General features: G+C 37.7%; 2 protein-coding genes across 9 annotated transcripts in view; one reads left to right on the forward strand and one right to left on the reverse strand.

Moving 5' to 3' along the window:
* Liph (lipase H) overlaps positions 1–5,259 on the reverse strand; it is a 43,543-nt gene extending 38,284 nt beyond the window's left edge. For all 3 annotated transcript variants that reach the window (XM_047564594.1, XM_047564593.1, XM_047564592.1), the window contains exon 1: positions 5,064–5,259. In XM_047564594.1, the coding sequence (XP_047420550.1) occupies positions 5,064–5,112 (49 nt within the window). In that variant the 5' untranslated portion in view covers positions 5,113–5,259. The remainder of the gene's footprint in view (positions 1–5,063) is intronic.
* Positions 5,260–15,071: 9,812 nt separating this feature from the next.
* The window catches only part of Senp2 (SUMO specific peptidase 2), a 35,400-nt gene continuing 23,995 nt past the window's right edge, over positions 15,072–26,476 (forward strand). For 2 of the 6 annotated variants that reach the window (XR_007110213.1, XM_047564289.1), the window contains exons 1-5: positions 15,074–15,356; positions 17,945–18,000; positions 21,598–21,731; positions 22,262–22,328; positions 23,738–23,828. Coding sequence is in view for 4 of the 6 variants with exons in the window: in XM_047564289.1 (XP_047420245.1) it covers positions 15,256–15,356; positions 17,945–18,000; positions 21,598–21,731; positions 22,262–22,328; positions 23,738–23,828 (449 nt within the window). In the remaining 2 variants the exon portion in view is untranslated. Of the gene's footprint in view, positions 15,357–17,944; positions 18,091–21,579; positions 21,732–22,261; positions 22,329–23,737; positions 23,829–26,476 lie in introns of those variants that run through there. The other 4 variants (XR_007110214.1, XM_047564290.1, XM_047564291.1 and 1 more) reach the window with 4 other exon arrangements.

Here is a 26,476-nt window from a genome sequence, read left to right on the forward strand (position 1 = left end):
TACATATATATGTATGTATTTCCTAAACCTAACATGATGGCTCAAGCCTGTAGTCCCAGATCCTTGGGAGGCTGAGGCAGCAAGATCACTTTAGCCCAGGAGTTCAAGGTCATCCTAGGGAACACAGAGATCCCATCTCAAAAAAACAAAAATAGGGCTGGGGAGATAGCTCAGTTGGTAGAGTGCTTGCTTTGCAAGCACAAGGCCCTGGGTTCAATCCCCAGCACCATAAAGAAAAAAGAAAAAAAAAAAATTTCCTATAATTTCATAATTTCATGGAAAGACCAAAATGGGGGGAAGTAACCCAGGACAAAATTTTGCTTTTTCTGTCAAAACAGACCTCAGTTCTCAGTTTTCCAACACATAGTTTTTCCCCTGCAGGCTGAGGTTGATAGATCTTCACTCTCTGTAGGTCCAATAAAGTCCCCAGTCTTGGTTGGGTGGATCCCAGTGAGATAGAAAACTGATTCCCTGAAACAGGACTGGTTGCTGACAACCCCTCCCTTTCCATGAAACTCCCAGGGTGTCCTCTGACTGTGCCTTCACAGGGTGCACTGCCCTGGAGCTAGATACAGTCGCCATGATGAGGCCTCAGCGTCATCACCCTCAGCCCTGGCTTTTTAACTCCTACCTATTTTTTGGAAGAACTGATTTCATTCCCCACTTTTTTTTTTTTTTTTTTTTTTTTTTTTTTGTGGTGCGGGGGTTGGAACCCAGGGCCTTGTGCATGCGAGGAAGCACTCTACCAACTGAGCTACATCCCCAGCCCTCATTCCCCATTTTCGAGGGAGAATTTCTTTAGAGAGGAGAGACTACTTATTTATATCCAAAATAGTTCTGTGAAAAGAGAAGATGGAATTGAGGGGAAAAATAACCTCTTGAGCTGGCTGCCATGAGCAGGGGTAAAAGGAAAGCTCTGTGAGTCTCTGAGAGTCGGTAGGTGAGGTGGGCTCACCTCCAGGCTCTCAACATGGCTGAGTCAGCTTATTATTAGAAACAGAGGTATGGGGCTGGCTGCAGGGGTGCAGCCTGTAATCCTAGCAAATTAGGAGGCTGAGGCAAGAGGATCCCAAGTTCAAGGCCAGCCTCAATAATTTGGTGGGACCCTATCTCAAAATAGAAAATAAAAAGGACTGTGAATGCAGCTCAGTAGTAGAGCACCCCTGGGAGTCAATCCCCAGTACCAAAAAAATAAAAACAACAAACAAACAAAAAAGTATCCCAAGCTAGATTGTGAAGGGATCACAGGGTCAAAGCTTGTGGAATATTTTTTATTCCTCTTTTATTCTGGGCAGAGATGGGCAAGAAGCACGTGGCAGGATGCCCTCTTGATTGAAAGGATATCTCTTTTATTAATAACCAGAAAACAAACACAATGCCAGATTTTCTCATTCTGATCTCTCTCAGAATCCCACTACACCCATGGTACTGGGGATTGAACCCAGGGACGCTCTACCATTGATCTATATCCAACCCTTTGCAAAATGAAAAATAAAAAATTTATTTTGAAACAGGGTCCCACAAAATTGTGAGGCTGCCCTCCAGCTTTCTATCCTCCTACCTCAGCCTCCCAAGTAGCTGGGATTACAAGTTTGTGTCACTGCACCTGGTTCACTCTCATCTCTTAATCTTGTGCATAAATGTACACATTCACACCCCCAACCTCACCTTTGCCTCAGCGTAAGACAAAGATGAGTCACACACCAAAACAGTATTCCGATATCTGAGAAAGTAATTCTCACCGTTGGGGGCACTACAAGTAGTTTCCCCTTAGGGCTTTCCTGCAATCCCTGTTACTGAGGGAAAGATGATCACAAGTTAGAGGCCAGCCTGAGAAATAGGGAGACTCCAACTCAAAAAGAAAAAAAGAAAAGTAAAAAGTAGTCTTCCCTCTTCCAGTTTCAGTTACCCATATACCATGGTCCCAAAATACAGTACAATATGGAAAGATATTTTGAGAGATTACATTCACAAACTTTTGTTACAGTATATTGTTATAATTGTTCTACTTTACAATTGTCCTACTGTGCATAATTTATAAATTAAACTTTATCATAGGGTCGTATGCACAGAAAAAAAGTTTAGTACTATCCGTGGTTTCAGGCATTCACTAAATGTTTTCAAACATTATCCTCCAAGGACAGGAGAGAACTATTATAAGCTGCTTTTTCTGGAAAAAAAAAAAACTACCTAGTTTTACACAGTTACCATAGGCCAAAATATAATAGCAGGGTACGTTTAAATATACTTACGACAAACAGTCTTCATAAATTTATTTATTTATTTATTTTGGGTACCAGGGATTGAACTCAGGACCATTTGACCACTGAGCCACATCCCCAGTCCTATTTTGTATTTTATTTAGAGACAAGATCTCACTGAGTTGCTTAGTATCTCGCTTTTGCTGAGGCTGGCTTTCAACTCGAGTTCCTCCTGCCTCAGCCTCCCGAGCCACTGGGATTACAAGTGTGTGCCACTGTGCCAGGCAACAGCCTTAATTTAGAACAATATTTATCAATATGTGTTCCTTGAACTATCTGCAGCTGAAAACCTTGAGGGTATTTTAAGAATGCAGATTCTGGGGATCTCTCCCAGATCCACTGAGTCTGAACCTTTGGAGGCTGAGTATCTCTCCAGGTGATTCTAGTACACTTTAGAGTTTGCTAACCATTGCTTTGTTCGCTGGTAAAATTATGGCAAACATTCTTAACATAACTTCAAAAGAGATTAGAACAACAAAACAAAGATCTCTGAATGTGAATGATTTGTGTCCTTGGAATTTCTGACTCCCAGTTTAATGTTTGCTAATTTTTCAACTGCAAGACAGAAGAAGGGAGAAATCAAGTCAAAGTATTTGTGTCTAATAATTTCTATTGGATGCATGAATAACACTCTCCTCAAAAATCCAAAGTCATGGTTTTAGCTTGAACTGAGAAATCTAGTTTTAGCTTACAGCTATAATTTTTTTTCTAGCTATAGTTAATTGTTCTTTATCTTTGCTTAGATTCTATCATGCTGCATGAAAGCTTTTTAGAATCATTTAAGACTGTCTCTCCCCCTGGAGATAGCCCAGATTCTCCCTCTAATGCTTGAGTTGGACCCCATTCCCCCTTGAATATCTGCCTTCTTAAAATAAACTGTTGTCTATGCCTTTGGAAAAAGAAAAGAAAGAATAATAGAATCATCTGAAACAAGACTTTATTTACTTAAGTAAAAAGATGGATCATAAACCGGGGGAGGTGGTGCAGCCTAACCCCAACGATTTGGGAGGCTTAGGCAGGAGGGTCATAGTTCAAGGTCAGCTTTAACAATTTAAGGAGAAACTATCTCAAAATTAAAAATAAAAAGGGCTGGGGATATAACTCAGTGGTAGAGCACCCCTGAGTTCAATCCCTAGTACTACCCAGCCAAAAAAAAGAAAAAGATTAAAATAATTAAGTTGTCATCATTCCAACTTTGCAACTAGAGATATGAAATAAGAAAGTACCCACAATACCAACACTACCAGTTTTTGTGTTAGGATTAGCCTTCTCTCCCATAAGATATCCCCAAATTTATGATCAGTTTCTAAATTTAAAAAATGATAATATACACCTCAAAATGCTGACTTCTCAGTTAAAAATATCATCATTAGTATAATTTTAATTTACTAAAAATCTCAAAAGCACATATTAAGAAAAATTTATTTATACACTGAAGTCCTAATGTATTTTAAATTATCCATTTCCCTTCTAAATAGCATTTACAGACATACCAACAAGTTTTTTTTTAAATATTTTTAGTCGTAGATGGACACAATACCTTTATTTTATTTATTTATTTTCATGTGGTGCCGAGGATCGAACTCAGTGCCTCACACGTGCTAGGAAATCACTCTACCACTGAGTCACAACCACAGCCCTACCAGTTTTTAACATAGTTGTAATTATAGTTTACAAACTTGAGTTCTTTTTTCTGCTTTTTATTATTTTTAAAACATGTTTGCACATTTCCGCATAACTCCGGAATTATTTTATAGGTTACTTTTTAAAAATTAAATTGATACTTATGCTTTATCCATTCCTGTAAGTAGGAACATTTTTGTTCTATCTAGTTCCAAGTTACTATAAGTAACATAATTAGAATTATCTCTGTATATGAGGCATTTTTTTTCCCTCCTGGGGTCCAACCCAGAGTCTCCCAAAAGCTAGATAAGCAATTTGCCACTGAGCTATATCCCTGTCTGCCTTTTTTTCTTGTAAAAGTTATTAGTTTAAAATAAATACCCAGCAATGGTTTTACAAGTTCAAAAGTCATGAACAGTTTTATGAATCTTAATATATAACACATTTCTCCCTTGTTATTCAAAAAGTATACCAATCTTCATTGCCACAAGCTATATTAAAGACTGACAGATATTAGATTTTTTTTCATTTCAGCATTTCACTTTATCCCTTACCACATATGTTTGTGTTTTAATTTTTATTTCTTCATTATGATTAACTTTTAAAGTCATTAATATGCCAATTACCATTGTACAGACTTTATGTATATAAAATTATATTTTTAAGCAATTTAAATATTCCCTCAATGCATGAAAGCATAAAAACACATCCTGTACATAGTGGGTACCATAAAACAATTTTTTTAATTTCCAGGAATTAGTGGCTGGGGGTGTAGTTCAGTGGTAAAGTGCTTGCCCAGCATACTTCAAGGCATTTGGGTGATCCCCAGCTCCTCAAAAACAAATACGTAAACAAATATCCAGATAATAAGAGATCTCATTTCAGAAAGGGAGAAAAGCACAGAAACTTTAGCTATGAAAGAAAAAATATCATCCTATATTTTCAGCATATTTAATGTTTGTATATAAGAAAAAGTTAATTTTAAAAGTTTATCATTGAGAAAAAAAAATCTTCAGGATCAGAAAGTTCCTTTAACTTCCTTTGCAGGAAGTATCTTCCTTAAAAATGATCCTGTAGAACTTAAAAAGTTCACAGAAGGAAATGGCATGATAAATGCAAGATGACAATACTACTACAATTTTTTAAATACTTAAGAAAACCATTTGCTAAATGACCTACCTGATCTCACCAAGCACGTCAAACTGATAAGTAAGTATAACCTCAGCATATGGAAACTGCAGAGATCCTGTGTCACATTCACAGAAGGATGATTTACTTCCAAGAGCCTTGGAGTTTTCACTTCGGGGGTTTTGCTCACGGCGAGCTCGAATATCTAATCCAGAGGTGTGGTGACAACAGGAAGTTCCCAAGGGACGGACTGCAGCCCTGTCTCAGCCCTTTCAGGATCTTTGACTCCTCCTCTTTTCAATAAGAGGTCAGGTACTTGACACATTTTATGCATACCTTAATATTATAATTTGTATTTGCCGAATGACGAGTTCAAAATAGTTTCATTCTTTGTGGGCGGTTTATTAGCTGTTTGGCTTGGTGTGTTGAAATCTAGTGTGTCTTGAAATTTTCCCCTGGTTAACTCCTTGTGAATGAAATGACAAATGCAGTTAGTATTCTGTTGGCCCGTGTGTTATTTTTATGCACTCATAATTTATGCACTCATTCCTCATAGGGCAGTCTTTAGAGTTTTATTAAGCACATTTCATTAGGACCAATTACCTATCTGTATTTGCAAAATATATCTGTTCCAGATTAAAGGCAACTTTTTAAGACTGTATTGTATGTCTTCATTTTATTTCTTTCTGTCCAGAGTTCCAATCTCTCTAAAGTTCTTCTCTTTTTAAAGCAAAAGCAAACGAAAAATAAAACTTAAATACAGAATTATGCCAGAATCTATCCACATCAGTGTTAGAAGTAACTAACTTTGTTTGGTTCCTAGCACTGAAAACAAACAACAAAAACATAGCTACAAAAGGAATTTAATCTCCTTTCCAGTGAAACTGCTGGCAACACCTAAAAATCATATAGAAAGATAATTTTAGAATACATTTTCATCCAAAGCATCAGCCAAAAGCCACCAATCACTTAGCATTGCCTATCAGAGATACATATTTATGAAGTAATATCTCTCATAAATTGATCTGTTCCCTTTGTGTCTGCACCCCATTTAAATAGCAGGAGATTCCTTTGCAGGAATTATCTTCTAGCAATGCTTTTCAAGGAGTCAACACAATACAATCATCTAGAGAGATTTTAAAAGTACTATATATAGCTTTCTGTGTCATGCCTCAGACGTAATGAATGCCAGGACCACCTGGTGCTGGTCCACTAATAGGGGTTCAGACCCCATGTCTTCGTGGGGCCCTAAGCAAAACATTTCAGTTCTCCTAGTCTTCTCAAGCTTAAAATGGAGATAGTAAGATCATCACAGATTGCACAGGGCTGCTGAATGGATTAAGTGAGACACAGTAGCTGAAGTCCTTAGCACTGTGCCTACCATCAAGGTGAGCTTGGCACCACTTGGTAACTCCTGTTACCACTAGCTGGCCATACAACCTGCCCCCTCAGGAGGTAGATGGCACAGTGCGAGCAGAGGGCACCAGGTGGGAAAGTAGAAACGGAGGGCTCCTCAGAGTCATGATACTTCAAGCAGAAGACGTCAGTCAGCACTTCGGTCTGTTTGGTTTTTGCTTCCTGCTTGGAGAAATGAATTAAGGAAGCATAAGTAGGAAAATCAAATAGATGACCTGCCAGCTTTTCTATGTTTTTCCATTTGCTCTAAGCCTTACTGATTTAAAAACAACTGCCCTGTGGAACAAATGGAGAATTGTTTCCCCTTTCTCTTAGGAACCTGTTATGAAGTACACTGTTTCTTACTGGACCAGTATACTTGCCTAATAAATATTTGTTGAGTTCCTATCAGTTTTAATTACCATGTCACATGCTTGTCCAGACAGAGCCAATGGATTCTTTTTTTGGAAACTAGCCAGTTATAGGAATAAGGATCATTCCTGTTGGGACATCTCTGTGTTACCTTTCATGGTTAGGACACAGAAGTTTCCCCAGCTTCATAGTCCTGTGCTCCTTTCTTCCAACATTCAAAATAGCACATGAATCAAAGGGAGAACCTGTTCCTTCTTTTTTCCATCAGTGAGAAACATCACATATAAGAAAAAAAAAAAAAAATTCCCAAAGGCAGGGGAGTGGGGGCAGAGGAGAATGGGAATGACTGTAAAGGGATAGCTTGAGGATTTTTTTCCCCCAGTGGTGAGGATGCTAGGCAAGTGCTCTCTCTACCACTGAGCTCTTCCCTGACATCTACAGGGACTTATAGTGATGGAATAGTTCTGTGCCTTGACTGTGGTGGTGGTTACAGGAGTCTGCACATGCAATAAGACTACATGGAATGACTCGCACATACACACACATACATGTTATGCTGATAAAAAACTAAATGATCTGTAATGTCAAGTTTCTGGTTTTGATAATTATAAGATGTTATAATTAGGAGAAACTGAGTGGGGTACACAGGACCTCCTTGTACTATTTTGTAACTTCCTGTGAAGGAATAATTATTTCAAAATAGAAGGTGTTTTTAAAATTCCCCCAAATGTGTCCACTCTTATAATCATTGGAAAGAACATTTATTATGGGGCTAATTTTTTTTTTTTGGCAGTGCTGGGGATTTGAACCCAGGGCTTTGTACTTGCAAGGAGGCAAGCACTCTACCAACTGAGCTATATCCCCAGCCCCCAGAAAGAACATTCATTTAAAGGCATTCTGAAGAAAACCATTTCTTTTATCTCTCACCAGCTCATCAAGATTATATCAATCTTATGACCTTGATAAATATCACAATTCCAGAATGCCACAATTTTCCTCATTTCCATCAACATATTTTGTAATGGCTTTTTTTTTTCTTCTTCTTCTTATTTTTCTGTTTCTTTTTTCTTTCTTTTTAATCTAGAAATCACTTGCCATAGAAAGCAAAACAAAAAGGGACAGGTAAGCTTCCAAAAGCATGGACAGGAAAAACAGGTATGGAAGTGTAATGGAGCTGAGGAGAGGTGGTTTTATAACTCTCATTGGTTTCAATAGCAAGAAAGGTGACCTATGTCCCCACCCACTCTGGTCTAGGGCTCCAAGCTGATATATGACTCACTATAAAACCCTTTTGTTTCCCCAACTGCATCAGTGATATTGCTATCTCTCATTTGCAATCCAAGTTTAGAAAGATAAGTCTGTTTCGTCAATTCATATCCTACAAGGACATTAGGGTAACTTCCCCCAAAATAACACATTTGCTTCATTTCTTTGTTCTTTCATTGATAAAACATCTCGAGATGCCATTAAAATAAATAAGAAGGAAAAAATAGGATACAGTTCCTTCTGTCAGGGAGGGAAATTAAAAATGGAGGCCTCCTCAGTCATGATACTTCAATAATAATCAATACTTCAATTATTATCAATAATAATAATGTTAATAATAATGCTAATATAGAGACATGAATATAAATTCTATAGGAGAACAGAGGGGGAAGTAATAAGACCTTGGGAATCCCAGAGACAGGCAGCATTGGAAAAGCTTCACAGAGGAGGGGGTCCTTTGATTTGGGTTCCAAAGACCAAGTAGTCATTTGTGAGATGAAGAAGGTTGGGGAAGAGCATTCAAAGGCAGAGGGAACAGTTTTGGAAGATGGAAAAAGTGTGGTTTGAGAGTTTGGTGTGTGTGAATAGGAAACTGATAGTGATTTAAAGATAGGCTATGAAGAACTTTGTATGCCATGTTTAGGATATTGGATTTTATCTTCAATGTGGTGTTAACAGAAATGGGATCTTTAGGTACAAAAACGATAGAAATGAGATCGAACTGAGTATTCACAAGCAAGACTTTAATTGGGGCTTCAGCTGAAGGGAGACAGTCCTGATGGACAGGGGACCAGGCTGCTTCCCAAACAAAGGAAGGGGCCAGTTGTTTATGGAGTTACTGGGGTGGGGTAGGGTCTGGTGTTTCTCTTTAATAATGAGGGCAGTTTTTTTTCAACAAATCTTTTCCTTATGAAAGGTATGGATCAGGAGCTATTTACTTTATTCTTGGAGACATCATGGCACCAATATTCTGGCTTGTGATAAGATTTTTGAAAATATGGGAGAGGAGGAGAAAGAAAAGGAGAAAAAAAATGCCAGTTTTAAAGAATGGTAGTTTAGGGGCATATTGCTGAGGGTATTTTCCTCCTCCTTTCTGCATATTATTATTTTAATGGATGCACATCAGGGGCTGAAATTGGGATGGGGGGCCCTTCGAGGGTGTCTTCCATCCTTGTAGTGGTGCCTGTCTCAGTAGTGGGAACTTGACTTTGTTGTTGTTAACTTATTTATGTCAATATATTGTTGTTATATGATACAAATAAGTCTGGGGATGTTAGTTTAGTGGTAAAGTGCTTTCCTAGCATACACAAGGTCCTGGATTCAATCCCTAACACACACACACACACACACACACATACACACACAATAAATATAAAAGGATATATTTATAAATACATAATAGATATAAAGATAATATATTTATATGTTAACATTATTTATTATTATACAAGTAAAAACTTTTTTGGTAATTTATTACAAAACAAAAAGAGATACATCTGCATAATGTGTTTTTGACTTAGTATTTTTCACATCAGGCAGCTCAGTGGTTTGTGCCTGTAATCCTAGCTACTTGGGAAACTAAGACAGGAGGATTGCTTAAACCCAGGAGTTCCTGGCCAGTCTAGGCAACTTAGCAAGATCCTGTCTCAATTGAAGAAAAAGAAACAGTATTTTTCATGGCATAGGGCTACCTCTTTTTAGAAACCAAGACTTCCTTACAATGTATCAAACAAAATCAATGTAGTTCAGTCCTTTCAGTAACTGTTTGTTTTCAGAGCACAGAAACTTCAAGGACTGTGGGAACAAGTCAAAAGAGAGACAATTTGCATTTTCTTATGGAAAGTTCTAAAAACACAGCAGGGCACGTTGGCATGGGCCTGTACTCCCAGAAACTCAGGAAGCTAAGGCAGGAGGATTGCAAATTCAAGGCCAACCTGGCCAATTTAGCAAGATCCTATCTCAGAATAAAAATTTAGAAGACTGGAGATGTAATTCAGTGGTAAAGTACCCCTGGGTTCAATCCCACGGACTGGGGGGAAAAAAGTTCTCAAGAAACAAACAACCAAAGGAATCAACAAAAATTTAAGGGGAATAATTGTTCACTGGTAATACATATTTTAGACTTATTTAGATCTTAATATTTGTATCTTAAGCTGTTATTTTAAAACGTTATTAGAGTCAGATTTCTGCTTCGATGGATGTTTACTTAGCTACCTTCTCAAATTGGGTCCTGAGAATCTGGAAATTTAAATTTCATTAGACAATAATTGAATTCTCTGGAGCATGCACAGAGTCAGTGAGAAAAACAATTCTATGGATATGGATAAATTCTATGGTTTGGCTTTTTTTTTTTTTTTTTTAATATGGTACTGGGGCTCGAACCTAGGCCTCCAAAACCTATAATTTGGAAAGTTAATCCTTAGAACTTCTGGCTTGGCTCCTCATTTGGAACCTCATGAGCCACTTCGGGGTTCACGCCGTCTCAGGGTATTTCCATCATGGCGGCACTTCTCTTCTGCCTGCCCCTCAGTTTTAGCTGCTCCTGGTAATACCTGTCTCGGCTTTGCAGGGCCAGCCCCAGAGTCATTCACCGTTAATTTTAGAATTGCCCCAGGGCCTATATTTTAAGTCAGACCACTCCAAACAAGCCTCCCAAGTTTTGATGAAAATCAATTCAATCATTTTGAGTGATTCAGTAATAGAAAAAGACAGAAATTTTATTTCTAAATTTACCTTTCTTAATAAATAAGAACAATAAGTCTGACAAGGTGGTGCAACTCTGTAATCTCGGTGACTCGGGAGGCTGAGGCAGGAGGATTGCAAGTTAGAGGACAGCCTCGTCAATTTAGGGAGACCCTGTCTCAAAATAAAAACTAAAGAGGACTAGGGAGTTAGCTCAGTGGTAAAGCACCCCTGTGTTCAATTCCCAGTATAAAACAAATAAAGAGTATTCTTGCTTTTATAATAAAACTTATAATAAGCCCAAGATTATTATTAGACAATTGATAAAATCATAGTCTTGGAATTAGGATATGTTCTTCTTTAGTACCAGAAGAGTTGGTCCCAAGAGAGAAATTAATCTTCGGGTGGTCAATTATGTTGAATTTTAGATACATTAGACTGTAAAGGATTTTTAAAGTTGTATTAGACCAAAACCAATAAAATCTCACCTATGGACTGCTATCCCAATATTATTTACTTTCTATTTATATATTTATTTATTTTTATTTATGGTTTGCCCACTAGGGGTTTAACATAGGGCTTTGCACATGCAGGGAAAGCCCTATGTCACCAAGCTATATCCCACCCCTTCCTACACCAATCTTTGAGCCTTCTGCGAATGCACCAGAAGGAAATTTCCAAGACTAAAGAATGGACTGGAGGCTGGGGAGATAGCTCAGCTGGTAGAGTGCTTGCCTTGCAAGCACAAGGCCCTGAGTTCGATCCCCAGTACCGCCAAAAAAAAAAAAAAAAAAACAACAACAACAAAAAAAAGAATGGACTGGAGGGTTGGGTCCTCACTGCTAATGTGAAGGGGAAGTAGATTTTGAGGAGGATGAGGGTGAGGCTGTGGAAGGACTTGAAGATCTCAGTGAGGGTTCCCAGGAGGAGAAGCTTTTGGAGAAACTGGAACTTCAGTTTGGGACTTGCTGCAGAAGCTTAAACAATGAGGAAGTAGTGGTACAAGGTTTCAGGTTAGCCAAGTCAAGGGCAGAAATCTCCATATCATGTTTCTCTGTGTGTCCTTGGGATATCCCCTGACCCTTCAATAAAGATCTCCTGGGTCCAGGAATGTGGTGGGTTTGGGGTTAAGAATAAGTTTGCTTCTTGGTCAGTGGACAGGCAGTGGCGGCTGCTGCTCCTAGTGTGGATGGTAGGACATCAAAGGCAACAACTTGAGGACAAATCTCAGGCAGAAGCAATCATAAGAACAACTCTCCTTTTCTTCATTCAGAGGGCAACTAAAGACATGGAGGGCCATGTGGCTAGCAGGTTGGGGGTTTCCACACTTCCTTCCTGAGTTATTTGCTGATGACATTCTGGAATTCTGATTGAGGTCTGTAAACCCAAAGCCTTGAAACTTTCATGATGGATAACCAATATTTCAATATTGTATTTATGCAGGTGCTATTAATAAAGCACAAAGAAAGAAAATAGTTTATTTATTTTTTTTGCGGTGCTAGGGATTGAACCTAGGGCCTTGTGCACTCTACCGACTGAGTTATCTCCCCAGCCCAAGAAAATAGTTTATGTTGTGATGTCGCACTAGAGTGCTATGTGACCTAAAACTTTGCAGCTTGACCTGGGATAGATTGCTATTCTGAGGCAGTTTCCAGTTTTCTGATTTTTTTTTTTTTTTGTGGTGCTGAGGATTGAAGCCAGGGCCTTGTGCTTGTGAGGCAAGCAATCTACCAACTGAGCTATCTCCCCAACCCTCTGATTTGTTTGAATAAACTGCTCTTTTGTTTTAGAGAATCCCCTCTTCTTGGTTTGGCAACAGTAAAACCCAGTTTTCATACTGGGATTAATGGTTAAGATTAAGTAAACTGCTCTGCATAATAATGCCAACAGTTGTCTTCTTTTAAATGGGATCTGGTTCTTCCTTAAGTATACGGGGGGGGGGGGGGGGGGGGGGGGGGTCCACCCTAAAAGGGACAAAGATGGAATTGGAGGTAGAGGGGAGGTCCTTTGGGAGACAATGGACAAGGGGTTATAAATGCTGTATATCTAATAGCCACTTTCAAGTCTTCTCAGCTTTGTAATTCTTCTCTTATTCCAAATGTTACCTCCAAAATATGCCACCCTGAAATTTCTTTCTTTCTTTTTTTGGGGGGGAGGGCGGTTACTGGAGATTGAATCCAGGGGGCGCATAAACCACTAAGCCACATCCCCAGTCATTTTTTATATTTTATTTAGAGACAGAGTCTTGCTGAGCTGCTGAGGACCTTGATAAATTGCTTAGGCTGACTTTGAACTAGCAATCCTCCTGCCTCAGCCTCCATAATTTAAGAGGGCTTTTTGGAGAAACTGCAGACAGGATTAACTCTGAAAGTTAGCCCTTTTGTAAAAGAAGTTTACAGTGATAAAGGAAATCTACATTGGTGAAGTCAATAGTAAATGGGTATAAACAGGTTTTTCTATTTGGTACATCCTTTTCTGCCTAGGAAAGATATTTTTGTGGCAAGAAGAGATTGAGGAGCTGAGAAAGTAGCTTTCATGGTAGGTCACTTGCCTGGCATTTGTGAAGCTCTGGGTTTGATTCCCAGCAAAACACACACACACACACACACACACACACACACACTGTGTGCACAGGTATCTGATATATGGCTATTACCTGGGAGACTATCTGCATAACAAAACAACCCTTGCTTTCTGTGCTAGGCTCACCTCAAACTTCCTTAGCCAGTGGCCACCCACCTCCTTTCATCTGAACACTTAAGCCCCTTTCTCTTCATTTAGCTCTCTTTAAACTTCAATTCTCTATTCCTTCTTGAGTCTCCTATTTTGTGTATGGCTCTCATGTTTTTACATATCAATCATTTCCTTTTTTCCTGTTAATCTGTCTATTGGTGGTTTATTACATAGACTATCATTATCAAGGCTTTAGAGGGAAGAGAATAAATTTAAAACTTTCCTTTTCTAACTTTCAGTAATGACTTGGTGTTAGCTATGAATAGGGATATTACGGGAAGGGTCTGTGCCCACATCAGAATTGGCTTCTACTCTTTAAGACCTACCTTTCACCCCTTAAATTCAATAGTCTGGAAATTTTGTCTTAACTGAATCACAAGCCAAGAAAAAGTAGTCAGTGAAGTATTTGTGGAGCATGAAAACCTTTGAAGATTCCCAGTATTGTTTAGGGGAGAACAGTGGATTTTCTATCATTAAATAGGATGGAATTTGTTCGTAGTTGATAATCAGAAATGTGACCTTTAGATAGGTTTATTTACTTTATTTATTTAGCAGTAACTGGGATTGAACCCAATGTATCACAATTATAAAGGAAATCTACGTTGGTGAACTCAATAGCAAATAGCAAATGGATATAAACAGGTTTTTGTATTTGGTAGCCTCTTTTCTGCCTAGTAAAGATACATCCTCAATTCTTTTTTTTTTTAAGACATGGTCTCCCTAAATTGCTCAGACTGGCCTCCTTGGAAATCTCCTGCTTAAGCCACCAGAGTGGTTGTTGGGATTATAGGCCAGCACTACCACGCTACCACGCATAGTTTGACCTCTAGATTCTACAGGGAGAGTAGTAAGAATTACTCCCTCCCAGCTCAGGGAAGGAGACAAAGTATATTAAAAGGCCACAGGTATCTTGTCATCCTTGTTCTATGAAGCCTTCTAGGAGTTCCGCCCTTTCCCTCTCTCCCCCAGCATGTGGTTTTCGTTTCTCTAGCTCCACTGCACTTTGCACACTCCTTTATCATAGCAGTCAATTATCTTGCAATTTGTAATTATCTTTGTACAAGTCTCTTCTCAGTGGTGTGACTCCCAGGGTGTGGAACTGGTGCTAAAACTCAGACCCCGGTTCAAATTCCAACATTGCTTGTACTAGCTTTGTGATTTGAGGCAAATTTTTTAATTTCTGTATGCCTCGTTTTCCTTATTTATAAAACGGGCATAAGACTCCCTATCGCAATCGGTTGCTAGGAAGCATGGTGACAATGCACGTAAAAGATGAGGCACAGGTATATGCAAAATAAAGGGCACCTAGTACGGTAAACATCTTGTTAATTGTTCTGATCTATTTTTACTGAGCTCACTCAACATTCATTTACTGGGTTCAACTGCGCTCACGACTCTTCAAGGTTTCCTCCTGAGCCTGGTCTCGCGGGCGGATTCAGGACTGGCTCCGCCCAAGAGAAAGCCCGCCCATAACTCCTCCCATCTCGTCAGCGATTGGACCCGGGCCGTTCCGCAGGCTTTCTTGTTGCTAGGCTCGAGGGTAGAAGGCGGTGCTATCTTGCGCGTGCGTAGAGTGAAGATGAGGCTTTCCGGTCGGGCGGGAGGAGGCGGCGTCAAGAGTCGTAGCGGGTGGGGGCCTCCCTTAGCCCGGAGAACGTTGTATCTATGGGCCCACGGATCGCGTCACAAGCCAGCGACTGATCCTTGGTGGTGGTGGCCAAGGCGGCAGCGGCGGCGACAGCTCTGGGGTTTGCGTCTCGGGGTGTGTCGGCCGCCGCTGCTGCTCGGGCCTGGTATGTACAGATGGCTGGTTAGGATTCTCGGCACCATTTTCCGTTTCTGCGACCGGTCGGTGCCCCCTGCCCGGGCCCTCCTGAAGAGGCGGCGCTCGAACAGGTGAGAAGAGAAGGGGCCGAGTGCCGGCCTGGCTGTTTGCCCTCCCCCACCGCGGCTCCTCCGCCGAGGTACCGTCCTTCCAGCCCGGCAGGCCATGTTCCCCCTAAACGGCCGCTGGGCTGAGGCCCTGGAGCTGCGGGTCGCTGGTATCCTGGTGACGTAGTTGCTCCCGCCACGCTGTGTGGACGCGGGATGAGGAAGGAGCTAGTTGTCTTTGGAATGGTCGTTGATGGTAGGATCTTTAATGTTCTCGTCAGAGTCAAAGTTGCTTGCTGACAAATGAGGCTTTCTTCTATTTTTACTGCTCTTAGGCTAAACACTGAAAATTAAAGGAATACTGTCTTTATTGTGGCTCCCTGTTTACAAAGCACACTCCCAAGTGTCATCTGTGGACAGTAAGCGCAGTTAAGAGAAGTGAGATTGGTAGCTTGCCCCAAGTCGTTTTGACTGCAAGTACTGTTCTCCTGCACCAAGAAACAGCAGCTGTCTTGTTCTAAAACAGCTGTCAAACACTGTGTGTGTTTGGGGCCGGAAGAGGGAGGGAGGTGTTTATGTCCTTTAGAATTAGTGTACGAGGAAAAAAAAAGTACCGGCCTCCTTTTAAATAAGATCACTAGTGTGAACTCTAAAATTCAGTTAAAAGTGAAACTACAGGTTGTTCTTACTTAATATCTACTCCCTTTCTTCTCATTTTATAGTATCTATTGCCTTGCCTAAGAATTAATCTAGAAAATGAAACCAATTCTGTACACCACCTAATTTTGGATGATTGAGTGGTAATTACCTTCCTTTTTTTTTTTTTTTTTTGTTGTTGTTTTTGTTTGTTTTCCTTCTGTGCTGGGGATTGAATTGAACCCAGGGGCAGTTTACCAGCCTTTTTTATTTTTTATTCTGAGGCAGGGTCTTGCTAAATTGCAGAGATTGGCCTCAAACTTAAGATCCTCCTGCCTCAGCCTCCAAGGTAACTGGGATTACAGGCAGGTGCCACCCTGCCTGGCCTAGAGTGTATATACCATTGAGCTATATCCCCAACCCTTTTTGTTTTGAGACAGAGTCTCCCTAAGTTACTGAGGTGGCCTCCAATTTGAGATCCTCCTGTCTCAGTCTCCCTGGTAGCAGGACTTATAGTGTGTGCACCACCATGCCCGCCCTAGTTTCACCTTTAAATTAAGCCTCAAGGTCAAGGGAAGTAGACAAAGGGTTGGTTTGGGAGGAGCTTGAGAGAGTAAAATGATTAATGCATGAGTTTGGGAATGTAGGTCACTGATAAATTGGTTATTGACTAAATTATAGCATTTCAGATACCCATGGTTTCAACTCATTCTTCCTTTCTACCTTTGGGAAGGATTGATGTTAGAATCATTTGATAACATGAGTGCTAAACAGATGCTCAGTGTATGGAGGGGTTGTATTTGTTTATTCTTCTCTGAGGGCCTTGTACAGAGTCTGGTGCATGGTAAGCACTTGTTACATATTTATTTGATAAGGGTGTGTTAATTCTCTTACCCTTATTCTGTCTTTTTGATGTAAATTCCTGTAAATTAGGGGAACAAGGGTTGGGAGATCAAACCCCTATTCTTTATTACAGTTGAGGTGCTTCTGTCTTTCACCTAAAATGACACTTCTTAGGAGCCTGGGTATAGCTCAGCGATAGAACACTTTGCCTAACATTTGTGAGGTCCTGGGCTAGATCCCCAACAGGGCAAAAGAAAAACAAACAAACCCTTCTTCATGGAAACCAATTTTCAGTCAAAATGAAAGTTGACTGGGCTGTTTAAGGTTATAATCCCTTCTGAGATCTCATTCAATTCCTCTCTTGGTAAATATGATTAAGCTTAAAGATTCAGAAAGATGATTACTATACCATAAGCCTTTAATACTCTTGACATATAGGGCTAGAAACTTCCCTGAATTTCCAAATTATTTCCACTGTAATATAATTCCCATTATAATATTAAATGTAACACCTTTTCCTAGCTAAGAACTGTCATTTTTCCCCCCTAGTGTTGGGATTGAATGCAGAGGTACAGCTACCACTGCACTATATCTCCAGCCTCTTTTTTATGTCTGTCTATCTGTCTATTTTTTGAGACAGATTCTCACTAAATTGCTGAGGCTGGCCTCTAACTTATGATCTGCCTGCTTCAGCCTCCCAAGTAACTGGAATTACAGGCATGCACCACCATACCTGGCTAGGAAATATCTTTTAAGACTGCTTATGTTGTCAACTGAAATAAGTGATGAATTTCTTTGGGGGTCATCTTTCAAAAAGAAATTATTTATTGTTTGAATTTTGGCCAAATTACCCATTATTATGTGATAAAGAATTTTGGGTTTCTTGAATAGTTGAAACCATAATGTTAAACCTTCTTCTTTTAAAACTTCAGTTGGATTTCATCTTATGACAAAGTGAATGAAAGGGAGATGTTTGGTATGATATGAACAGTAATATTTTTGTTTTGCTGTTGAGTTTTGATCCAGTGCCTTGTGCATGCTAAACTGCTTTACAACTGAGTTATACCCCAGCCTTGACTAGTTAAGTTTATTTATAGAAATGGATTTTATATATATTTTCTCTTTCCTTTCAGCACTCTGTTTTCTACAGTGGACACTGATGAAATACCCGCTAAAAGACCAAGATTAGGTACTAAACATCATTTTTAAAAATTATTTTTTTAGTGGGAAAACATGCATGGAACAAAATTCAAAAGATAAAAAGTGTATGCAGTGAAAAGTAAGTCTCTTTTCTGTCCCTTCCCTACTCAGTTTTTTTCCAGAGGTAACCACTGTTACCAGGGGCTTGTATATCTTTCCAGATAAATAAACAAATTTATAGAATTTACATTTTGAAATTGTTAAGTTCTTCTTAAAAGAAGATACCTTTTCTTTTTAAGGTGGAAATTTTGTAAAAATTACTTCAAACTGTGATCAAGTTCAGATGATTAAATGAAGTGGTCTAATTTGTTGTCACAAATCTTATTTCTATATATCTTCAGGGTTAGAAGAGAATAAAACTAGGTTTAAGGGGAAAGGCTCAGTAAAATACTACATTCTACTCTTTCTCAACATTAATGTGAATTTGGGTCTATTCCAGATGTGATAGTTGAGTGTGGACCTGTCAGTGTTAATATTTAGATGTTTGATTCAGTGAGTACTTAATGAGAATGTCTTGATGCTAAGCAATGTATTAGGTTCTTATTTTCTTTTTTCTTTTTTCTGTACTGGGGATTTTGAACCCAGGGCCTCGAGCATGCTAGGCACTCTACCTCTGAGGTACCTCTGAGGGTTCTTCAGCCCTGTGATACGTTAGGTTCTACAGGAAATACAAAAATTAGTAAAACAGGTTCTCTATTTTTCAGGGGCCTTACATGATTATGTGGTAAGGGGTATAAGATAAAGCAATCATTAATACTGATGTCAGTAAGGACATGATAAATGACATAAGAAAGACAGCAAAATTGTATCCAATTTTCAACTGGTTGAGTCTCATAATTTTTGAGGAAGGTTGTAGAATGTGAGATGGGTAGATAGGATATCAAAAGAGATCAATAGGAAGGGAAAACAATCTAGGTATAGGAAACAGCATGGGAAAATTGTACAAATTTAGGAAATAGTTATTAGAGCTCAGGGGAGAAATTGAAAGCAGGTCAAATTACAGGAGATTTTTAATAAAGGAATTTATACTGTATTCATTACATTATGTCCCAAAGCATGGGATAGATACCAATTTAGGAAATGATTTTAGAGGATATAACATTTGTAACATGTTACATTCGAATCATTATTATATAAGAAAGTTGTATTCTTTTCAGTTATTTTTAATTTCCTAATTATTTCAAAGAAAATCTTGGCTTTAGTGCTAGTATGTCTTCAGTGCTTATCTAACACATGCTAATCTCCCATTTTTTAACAGGCCCAGCCAGAACTTAATGTTTTCATTTCTTTATAAGACATGATGTTGGTTTTATATTTATAGTGGTAGTTTAAAAGTATCATAAGTACATTTATTTAAGCAAAAAAAAAAAAGTAAGTCAACTTTAAAGAAAAGCATAAATAAACATTAGTTTGTATTTGAATGTAGTTTAAAAAAACCTTTGGTGGTGGTATTACAGAAGGTTCCTGAAGTATATGTGGTAATCATCTATTTTATGACCTTCTGTGTTAAGATCATCCATTCTGTTATCCGTGAAATAAGTATTAGGACTTTCTTTTTTTTCTTTTTTTTTTTTTGTACTGAGGATTGAACCTAAGGGCGCTTTACCACTAAGCTACTACATCCCCAGTTCTTTTTATTTTTTATTTTGAGATAGGTCTTACTTAGTTGCTCAGGCTGTTCTTGAACTTGTGATCCTCCTGCCTCAGCCTCCCAAGTCATTGGGATTTCAGGTGTGGGCCACTGTGCCTACCTTGTATTATGATTTTCTGAGTGGCAGACTATAAAAGGGAATCCAAGCCAAGGATGAAGTGGTGGTTAACAGAGGCAGTACTTATTAGAGTTATTAAATGTCTATAAAGTGCTAGGACTTCCTATAATGATGGTTCCTGAACACTTGAAATGGCTAGTCTGACTCAGTAACTGAATTTTTTTTCCAGTGCTGAGGATTGAACCCAGAGCCTTAAACAAACTAGGCATATGCTCTATCACTGGGCTACATCTCCAGCCCTTTTTCAAATTTTATTTTGAGTCAGAGTCTTGCTAAGTTATCCAGACTGAACTTGACCTTGTAATCCTCCTGCCTTATCCTCCCTAGTAGCTGAGATTATAGATGTATGCCACCATATCTGACTAGTAACTGAATTTTTAATTTTAATTAAATTACTAAGTAATACATCTATCTGCCTGCCTGCTACTATATTGAAGAATACAATTTTTGGTTGCTTTTGAGAGAAAAAAAAAAAAGCAAGGATAAAAGAAAGAATCTCAGAATCACTGACTCATGATTTTATAGTTGAAAGGGATTGTCAGAGATCAATTTAGTCTAATCTCAGGAAAACATGGTAGTCTTATTCCTATGTTACAGATGAGGCAGGTCTGCTTTCATTCCTTTTTTTTTAAAATCAGTGAAATCTTTTGACATAATCTTGGGTCATACTCAGTTTTTGACAAAATTTGTAGAAAAATATTAAATACTTTTTAGTGGCTACTATTTACCGTTATCAAGGGTACCTCTTATTATCGGGGGTCTGGATGATAGTCTGTGTGTTAAGCATCAATCCCTAACATGATTTTTCTCTCACTTACATTCATAGCAGAATATAAGTTGTATCCTTCACCACTATTATAGGAATAACCTTGAATGCCCACAATGAGAAACAACTCATTTACAAACTTTGGTATTTTTAACTATTATCATATAACAAATTACTTCAAGTTGGATTCTACTTTCCTGGCCATCACATCCTCCCATTTGCTTAGTTGTTTTATTATCATTCTTTAAAGTATTTTATATTTACATATTCTGGAGCTCTACTTGCTTAAAGCCACCATTGTAGGCTCTGAAGCAGAAACTGGTGCTTAGAATACCCTTAATTAGGACATAGAAACATACTTGTGTAGGAATTGAGAAAAAGGTAATATTTTAAAAGGGGAAAGTACTGAAATCTGCCCCTCCTCCTTATTTTATTTACTTATTAATTTTGTGGTCTTTATTTTTGCAGGAAGAGGTGAGTCAACACATCTTTCAACACATCTAATCCAGCAAAGAGAGGGGTAGCTTATTTCATCATAGATGCTTAAAAGTTGTGTATTTTATACTTCACCTAGCCAAGATAGAATAGGGTGCTTAGTAAGTTATTGTTGAGAACAAATATTGTTACCTGCCTGGGACGTAGAGACAAATCAAGGAATAAATGACAGTGCTTCCTGTAGAATTCTGTCTTACCTAGTGGTTATATGATCCTTGTTTAGTTATACCCTCACTTCTCTGGTAAAAATTCACTTTATATATTCTGGAGAAGTTGCTGCTTAAAAGCTGCCATTTCAGCACCTTTCTTTGTGAATCTGAGATTTGCTAATGTGATGGTTCCATGTTTTGGTAGCATCTTGGATATTTGTTTTAAAAAATTACATATTGGAATTCCAGTTATCAGTTAGAGAAAAATATTTTTATACATACCTTTTTATTTTAGTGCTTAGAAGAGGGACTTTTAACAAAATTGAGAGAGGTTCTTTCCAAGATATAACTTTTCTTTTTTCTGGTAGTTTATTACTCTGTATTTATAGTTTGTTGACATCTTCTAGATTGCTTTATTCACCAAGTGAAAAACAGTCTCTACAATGCTGCCAGCTTATTTGGATTCCCATTCCAGCTGACCACAAAGCCCATGGTAACTTCTGCTTGTAATGGAACACGGAATGTGGCCCCTTCAGAAGAGGTCAGTGGGAATAGGGCTCCACTGGGGGTACTGATCTTTTTTTTGTTTTGTTTTTTTGGTGTTGGGATTGAACCGCGGTCCTCATCCATGCTAAGGATGTGCTCTACCACTGAGTTACATCCACAACTCCAAGGGCTGCTGATCTTTGTGTTTAATCATTAAAGTGTACTTTTAGAACTATTCCTTTTCTTTTAATTAATGTAAATGACATCTTCCCAGAAATGTTCTTGTCTTTATTAGTTGTGATCCAGTGATCAAGAAATTAAAGATTAAAAACTTAAACATTTAAAAAATATTTATAAATAATAGCATTGCTTTTGTTTTTCTTAATGTAAGGATGATGAAGAACCTGCTATTGTCATTTTTACATCCTTTTGTATATCTTGACAAATTAAACCTTTGATCTTGATGATATTGCTTCTTTGAGCCAGCTAAGAAAATAATCACCAATAGTGTGATCTTTTCATATTAGAAACTTACATAAATTGCAAAATTTAGATGCTACAGAGGAGATTCTGTTTGATTTTAAGGTATTTTCGAACTCTTCATCTTGTGAACTGACAGGTTCTGGATCCTGGAACAACATGCTGAAACTGGGTGAGGTGGTCAAAAATATTTTTGCTTCCCTGTACTTCCTTCTGCCCATTTTTCCCTAAATTTTGAGACTATGAAAGGAAAACACCGATTTGGATTGGGATGAGAATAAAGACATATTCTCTCTACCATTCTAAAAAGCAAATACAGGTTGAGTAAGTATCTTTATGTGAAATACTTGGGACCAGACATTTTTCAGGTTTTGGAGTTTTTCAGATTTTAGAGTATTTGCATGAACTTAACCAATTGAGCATCCATGATCCAAAAATCCCAAATCTGAAGCTATAAATTTTTTGAGCATCAGCCCTCAGATTTTTGGATAAGGAATGTTCAACCTGAAGCTTTCCTTTGGAATTGTTGTCATTGAATTTACTGTTGTGTTTTCTGTTTGTATTATCAGTATCCTTAGTGTGACTTAGATTAAGAGTTGTTCATTAGAATAAAAATTTCCTGAGAGCTTACTTTGTGCCAGGCATTGTGCTAAGTTATTATCACAAATAATAGAATAATAAAACCTTGTTCTTGCCATCAAGGAATTCATCCTCTGTTTGGTGTACAATTTTGTAATTTTATGGATTAGGGGCTTCCAAATCATCATTAAACCCTGAAATAGAATTGTAATTATTTTCTGTACTATACAAAATAATATGGGGAAAAGTGGGAGGAATACAGAGTTCTAAGAAATAGTTGTGATGTCTGCCATGCTGGTAAGATTGTAAAGTTTGAAAATAAGGGAAGGAAGTAGGGAAAATGAGCAGTAGAGAAGTTGTGTATTCAGAAATCAAAAATGGAAGAAGCTGAAATGATAAATACCTTAGCACTGTGCCTCTCAAATTTTTATGGCAAAATACCTCTGGTGGCAAAGAAGAGCAAGGGTAAATGGATACTCCTGTGACTGAGAATCTAGTTCCAAAGGACTTGGAACAAAGATGTTTCTTTTCTTTTGTTCCTTTTTTTTTTTTTTTGAGTTGCTGGAGAGTGAACTTAGGGTCTCAGCCATGCTAGGCAAGCACTGTATCACTAGATACATCTCTAGCCCAAGTTGTTAATTCTTTGAAATCTTTTATATCATTTAGAAAAGTTAATGTAAATTGATTTTGGTCTGTTCATAATGTTTGAGTATTAAGTAATTTGTTGTTGTTATTATTTCTGTTGTGATGCTGGGGGATCAAACCCAGGGCCTCATGCATTGCTAGCCAAAGTGCTCTACCACTGAGCTACATCCCCAGCCTTTCCTATTGATTTGCTTTAACTTTTTACATTTATGCTGGATTCCTGTGCTGTCTATTAATAGAATTTGGAAAAACAAGTTATTTAGTTAAGTGTAAAGTACTCACAAATTTCTGCCCTAATGCTATGTTGGTCACAAAGTTTTCTTTTTCTTTCACAATACAAATACATTCTTCAAATAGGTAATAAATCTCCTAATGGAATAAGTGACTATCCTAAGATCAGAGTGACAGTAACCCGAGATCAACCACGTAGAGTCCTGCCTTCCTTTGGGTAAGTGTTAAATTCTGCCTTTCTGCAAATGGAAATTTAGCAATTATTAAGTGTTCACTCTTGCAAAGCATTTTCACTTTTGTACTATGTAACATAAAGAAGTATTCTTAGAGTAGTAACTTGCTGAATATCATACAACTAGTAAAGAGACTTGAACTGAGTTGTATTACTTTTCTATCTGTATTATATGCCCATATCCTGATCTGATCTGATTTTTAAAACCTTTTATGTGTGTGTTGGTGGGGTGGGAGTTGCTGGGGGCTTACACAGGTTAGGTAAGTGTCTATTACTGAGGCATATCGGCAACCCTTCTTAAATTACTTTTTTTTTTTTTTTTTTTTTTTTATTAGTATCGGGGACGGATGGGGGGGCTTTACCACTTTTGCCCAGCCCTTTTATTTTTTATTTTGAGACAGGGTCTTGCTAAGTTACTTAGGGCCTTGCTAAGTTACTGAGACTAGTATTGAACCTACAATCCTTCTGCCTCAGCCTCCTGAGTTACTGGGATTATAGGTTTATACCACTATGTCTGACTTTTATTTTTTAATTTTGAGACACGGTCTCTCTAAGTTGCCCAGGCTGTCCTTGAACTTGGGGTTCTCTGACCTCAGCCACCCAAGAGGCTGGGATTACAGGCATATGCCACCAAGCTTGACTTGATTTTCTCTTTTCAAAACTGATTTATTTTAAAGCTGTCATAGTTTTTAAGTTGAAAGAGTCCTCCTCTACCTACCCATTTCATGTTTGTTTCCTTTGCCATGTATCTTGTTTTTATTATAAAAATGTAAAATATCTTTTCTTATCTCAATATTATTTTAAAATTTCTTGTCGCTGTTTTGTCTTTTTCTTTTGAGTTGCCCTCTCCTTGGTTTATTTTGAGCTTATCTTTCAAGTTAAGAGTCTTTATTCAAATACCTGATAATCCTTGACTATCCACTTATATTTAAGAGTGAGTGAGACACTAACTAAAATCCAGGGCCCTCTGGGGATGGATGAATGACTAGGGCCAGAAGGGAAAATACAAAGTGAGACTGGAATATCTTGTGCCGAAAAGAAAGGAGAGCTCCAAAACTATGGTATGGCTAACCAACTTAAGAGGAAACTTACAGGAAACTTAGCTGGCCAAACTGGGGACAATTTAAGCATCAAAATGAATGAAGACAGGAATATAGATATTAGTAAGTAAATCTATATTATGGAGAGAGAAAGATCTTTTTTTAATAGAATGCCAACTATAAGTGCAGAAAGAATGATAAAATTAAAAAATTCACTCATTTTGTGATTATTAGTAATGATTGATATGAATGGGAATCTTAAACTGAAACTAGTAAGTAAAAGTTTGATGAGATATGGGATTATTTATAAAAAACTCAAAATATCTCCTAACAGATTATTTATTAATTATTTATAAAGGGAAACATATTAGAGAAAACTGTCTGATACCTCCTTAACCAAAGGATCAAAGTTAAGTCACCAAAAGTGAGACCAACTGACACAGCCTCCAGATATATTGCACTGAGAAAGACATCATCATTTAATGTAGTATTTCTGTAAAAACCAATCATCTGAATCTACCTATGAGAAAATGAGTTAATCTGAAATTAAACTTCATTCTACCAACAATAGGTCTATATATTTAAAAGATGAAGAATTTTCAGATTAAAGGAGAACAAAGATATGTGACAACAAAATACAACACAAGATCTTGGATTAGATCCTAGAATTCTGTGAAGGATAGTTTTAATGACTTCAGAGAAGTTTAAATATGTGTTACATGTTACATTATTGTATATCATTCCTAACATTCCTGAATTTGATGATTGTATTGTTAGGTAAGAAATGTTCTTTTTCTTGGGTGATAGATATTTAGAGGCGAACTTATTTCTCTAAGCATTTTAATGCTATCAGTTTCTCTATAAACATTGCTTTAGCTGCATCTTCCAAATTTTTAAGTGTTGGTTTTCATTCTTATTTGGTTTAAAAGATTTTCTAATCTCTGTTTTATTTCTTCTTTGGTCTATGATTATTTAGAAGTATATTGTTTAATTTCCAAATATTTGGGACATTCCAGATATTATAATGTTACTGATTTCTAGTTTAATTCTTTTACAGTCAGAGACTATGTTTTGTATAATTTCAATTCTTTTAAATTTGTTGATGTTTGTTTTTTGGTGTAGAGTCAGGTCTATTTGGATGATATTCCATGTGCACTTGAAAACAATATTATATTCTGCTGTCGTTGGATAGGGTGTTCTGTAAATGTCACTTAGGTCAAGTCAGCTGATGAGGTTTTATGGATTTTACTTATTTTTCTGTCTACTGATTAATGAGTGAAGAGTGACTGTTAAAGTTTTCTACTATAATTTGGATTTGTCAATTTCTCCTTCCATGTATGTCACATATTTTGAAACTATTAGACAAATAACTTTGCTCTTTAAATTCAAAGTTCTTGCGTTTGTTTCTTTTATTTATTTATTTATTTTTGGTGCTGGGGATGGAACCCAGGGCCTTGTGCTTGCAATGCAAGCACTCTACCGACTGAGCTATCTCCCCAGCCCCTTGTGTTTGTTTCTTAAGAGTGAGAACTTTGATTTACATAATCATAGGTTATGAAAATCAGAAAATTTAACATTGATATAAAGTTATCA

Source organism: Sciurus carolinensis, chromosome 9 (assembly GCF_902686445.1).
Source record: "Sciurus carolinensis chromosome 9, mSciCar1.2, whole genome shotgun sequence".
Lineage (NCBI taxonomy): Eukaryota > Metazoa > Chordata > Mammalia > Rodentia > Sciuridae > Sciurus > Sciurus carolinensis.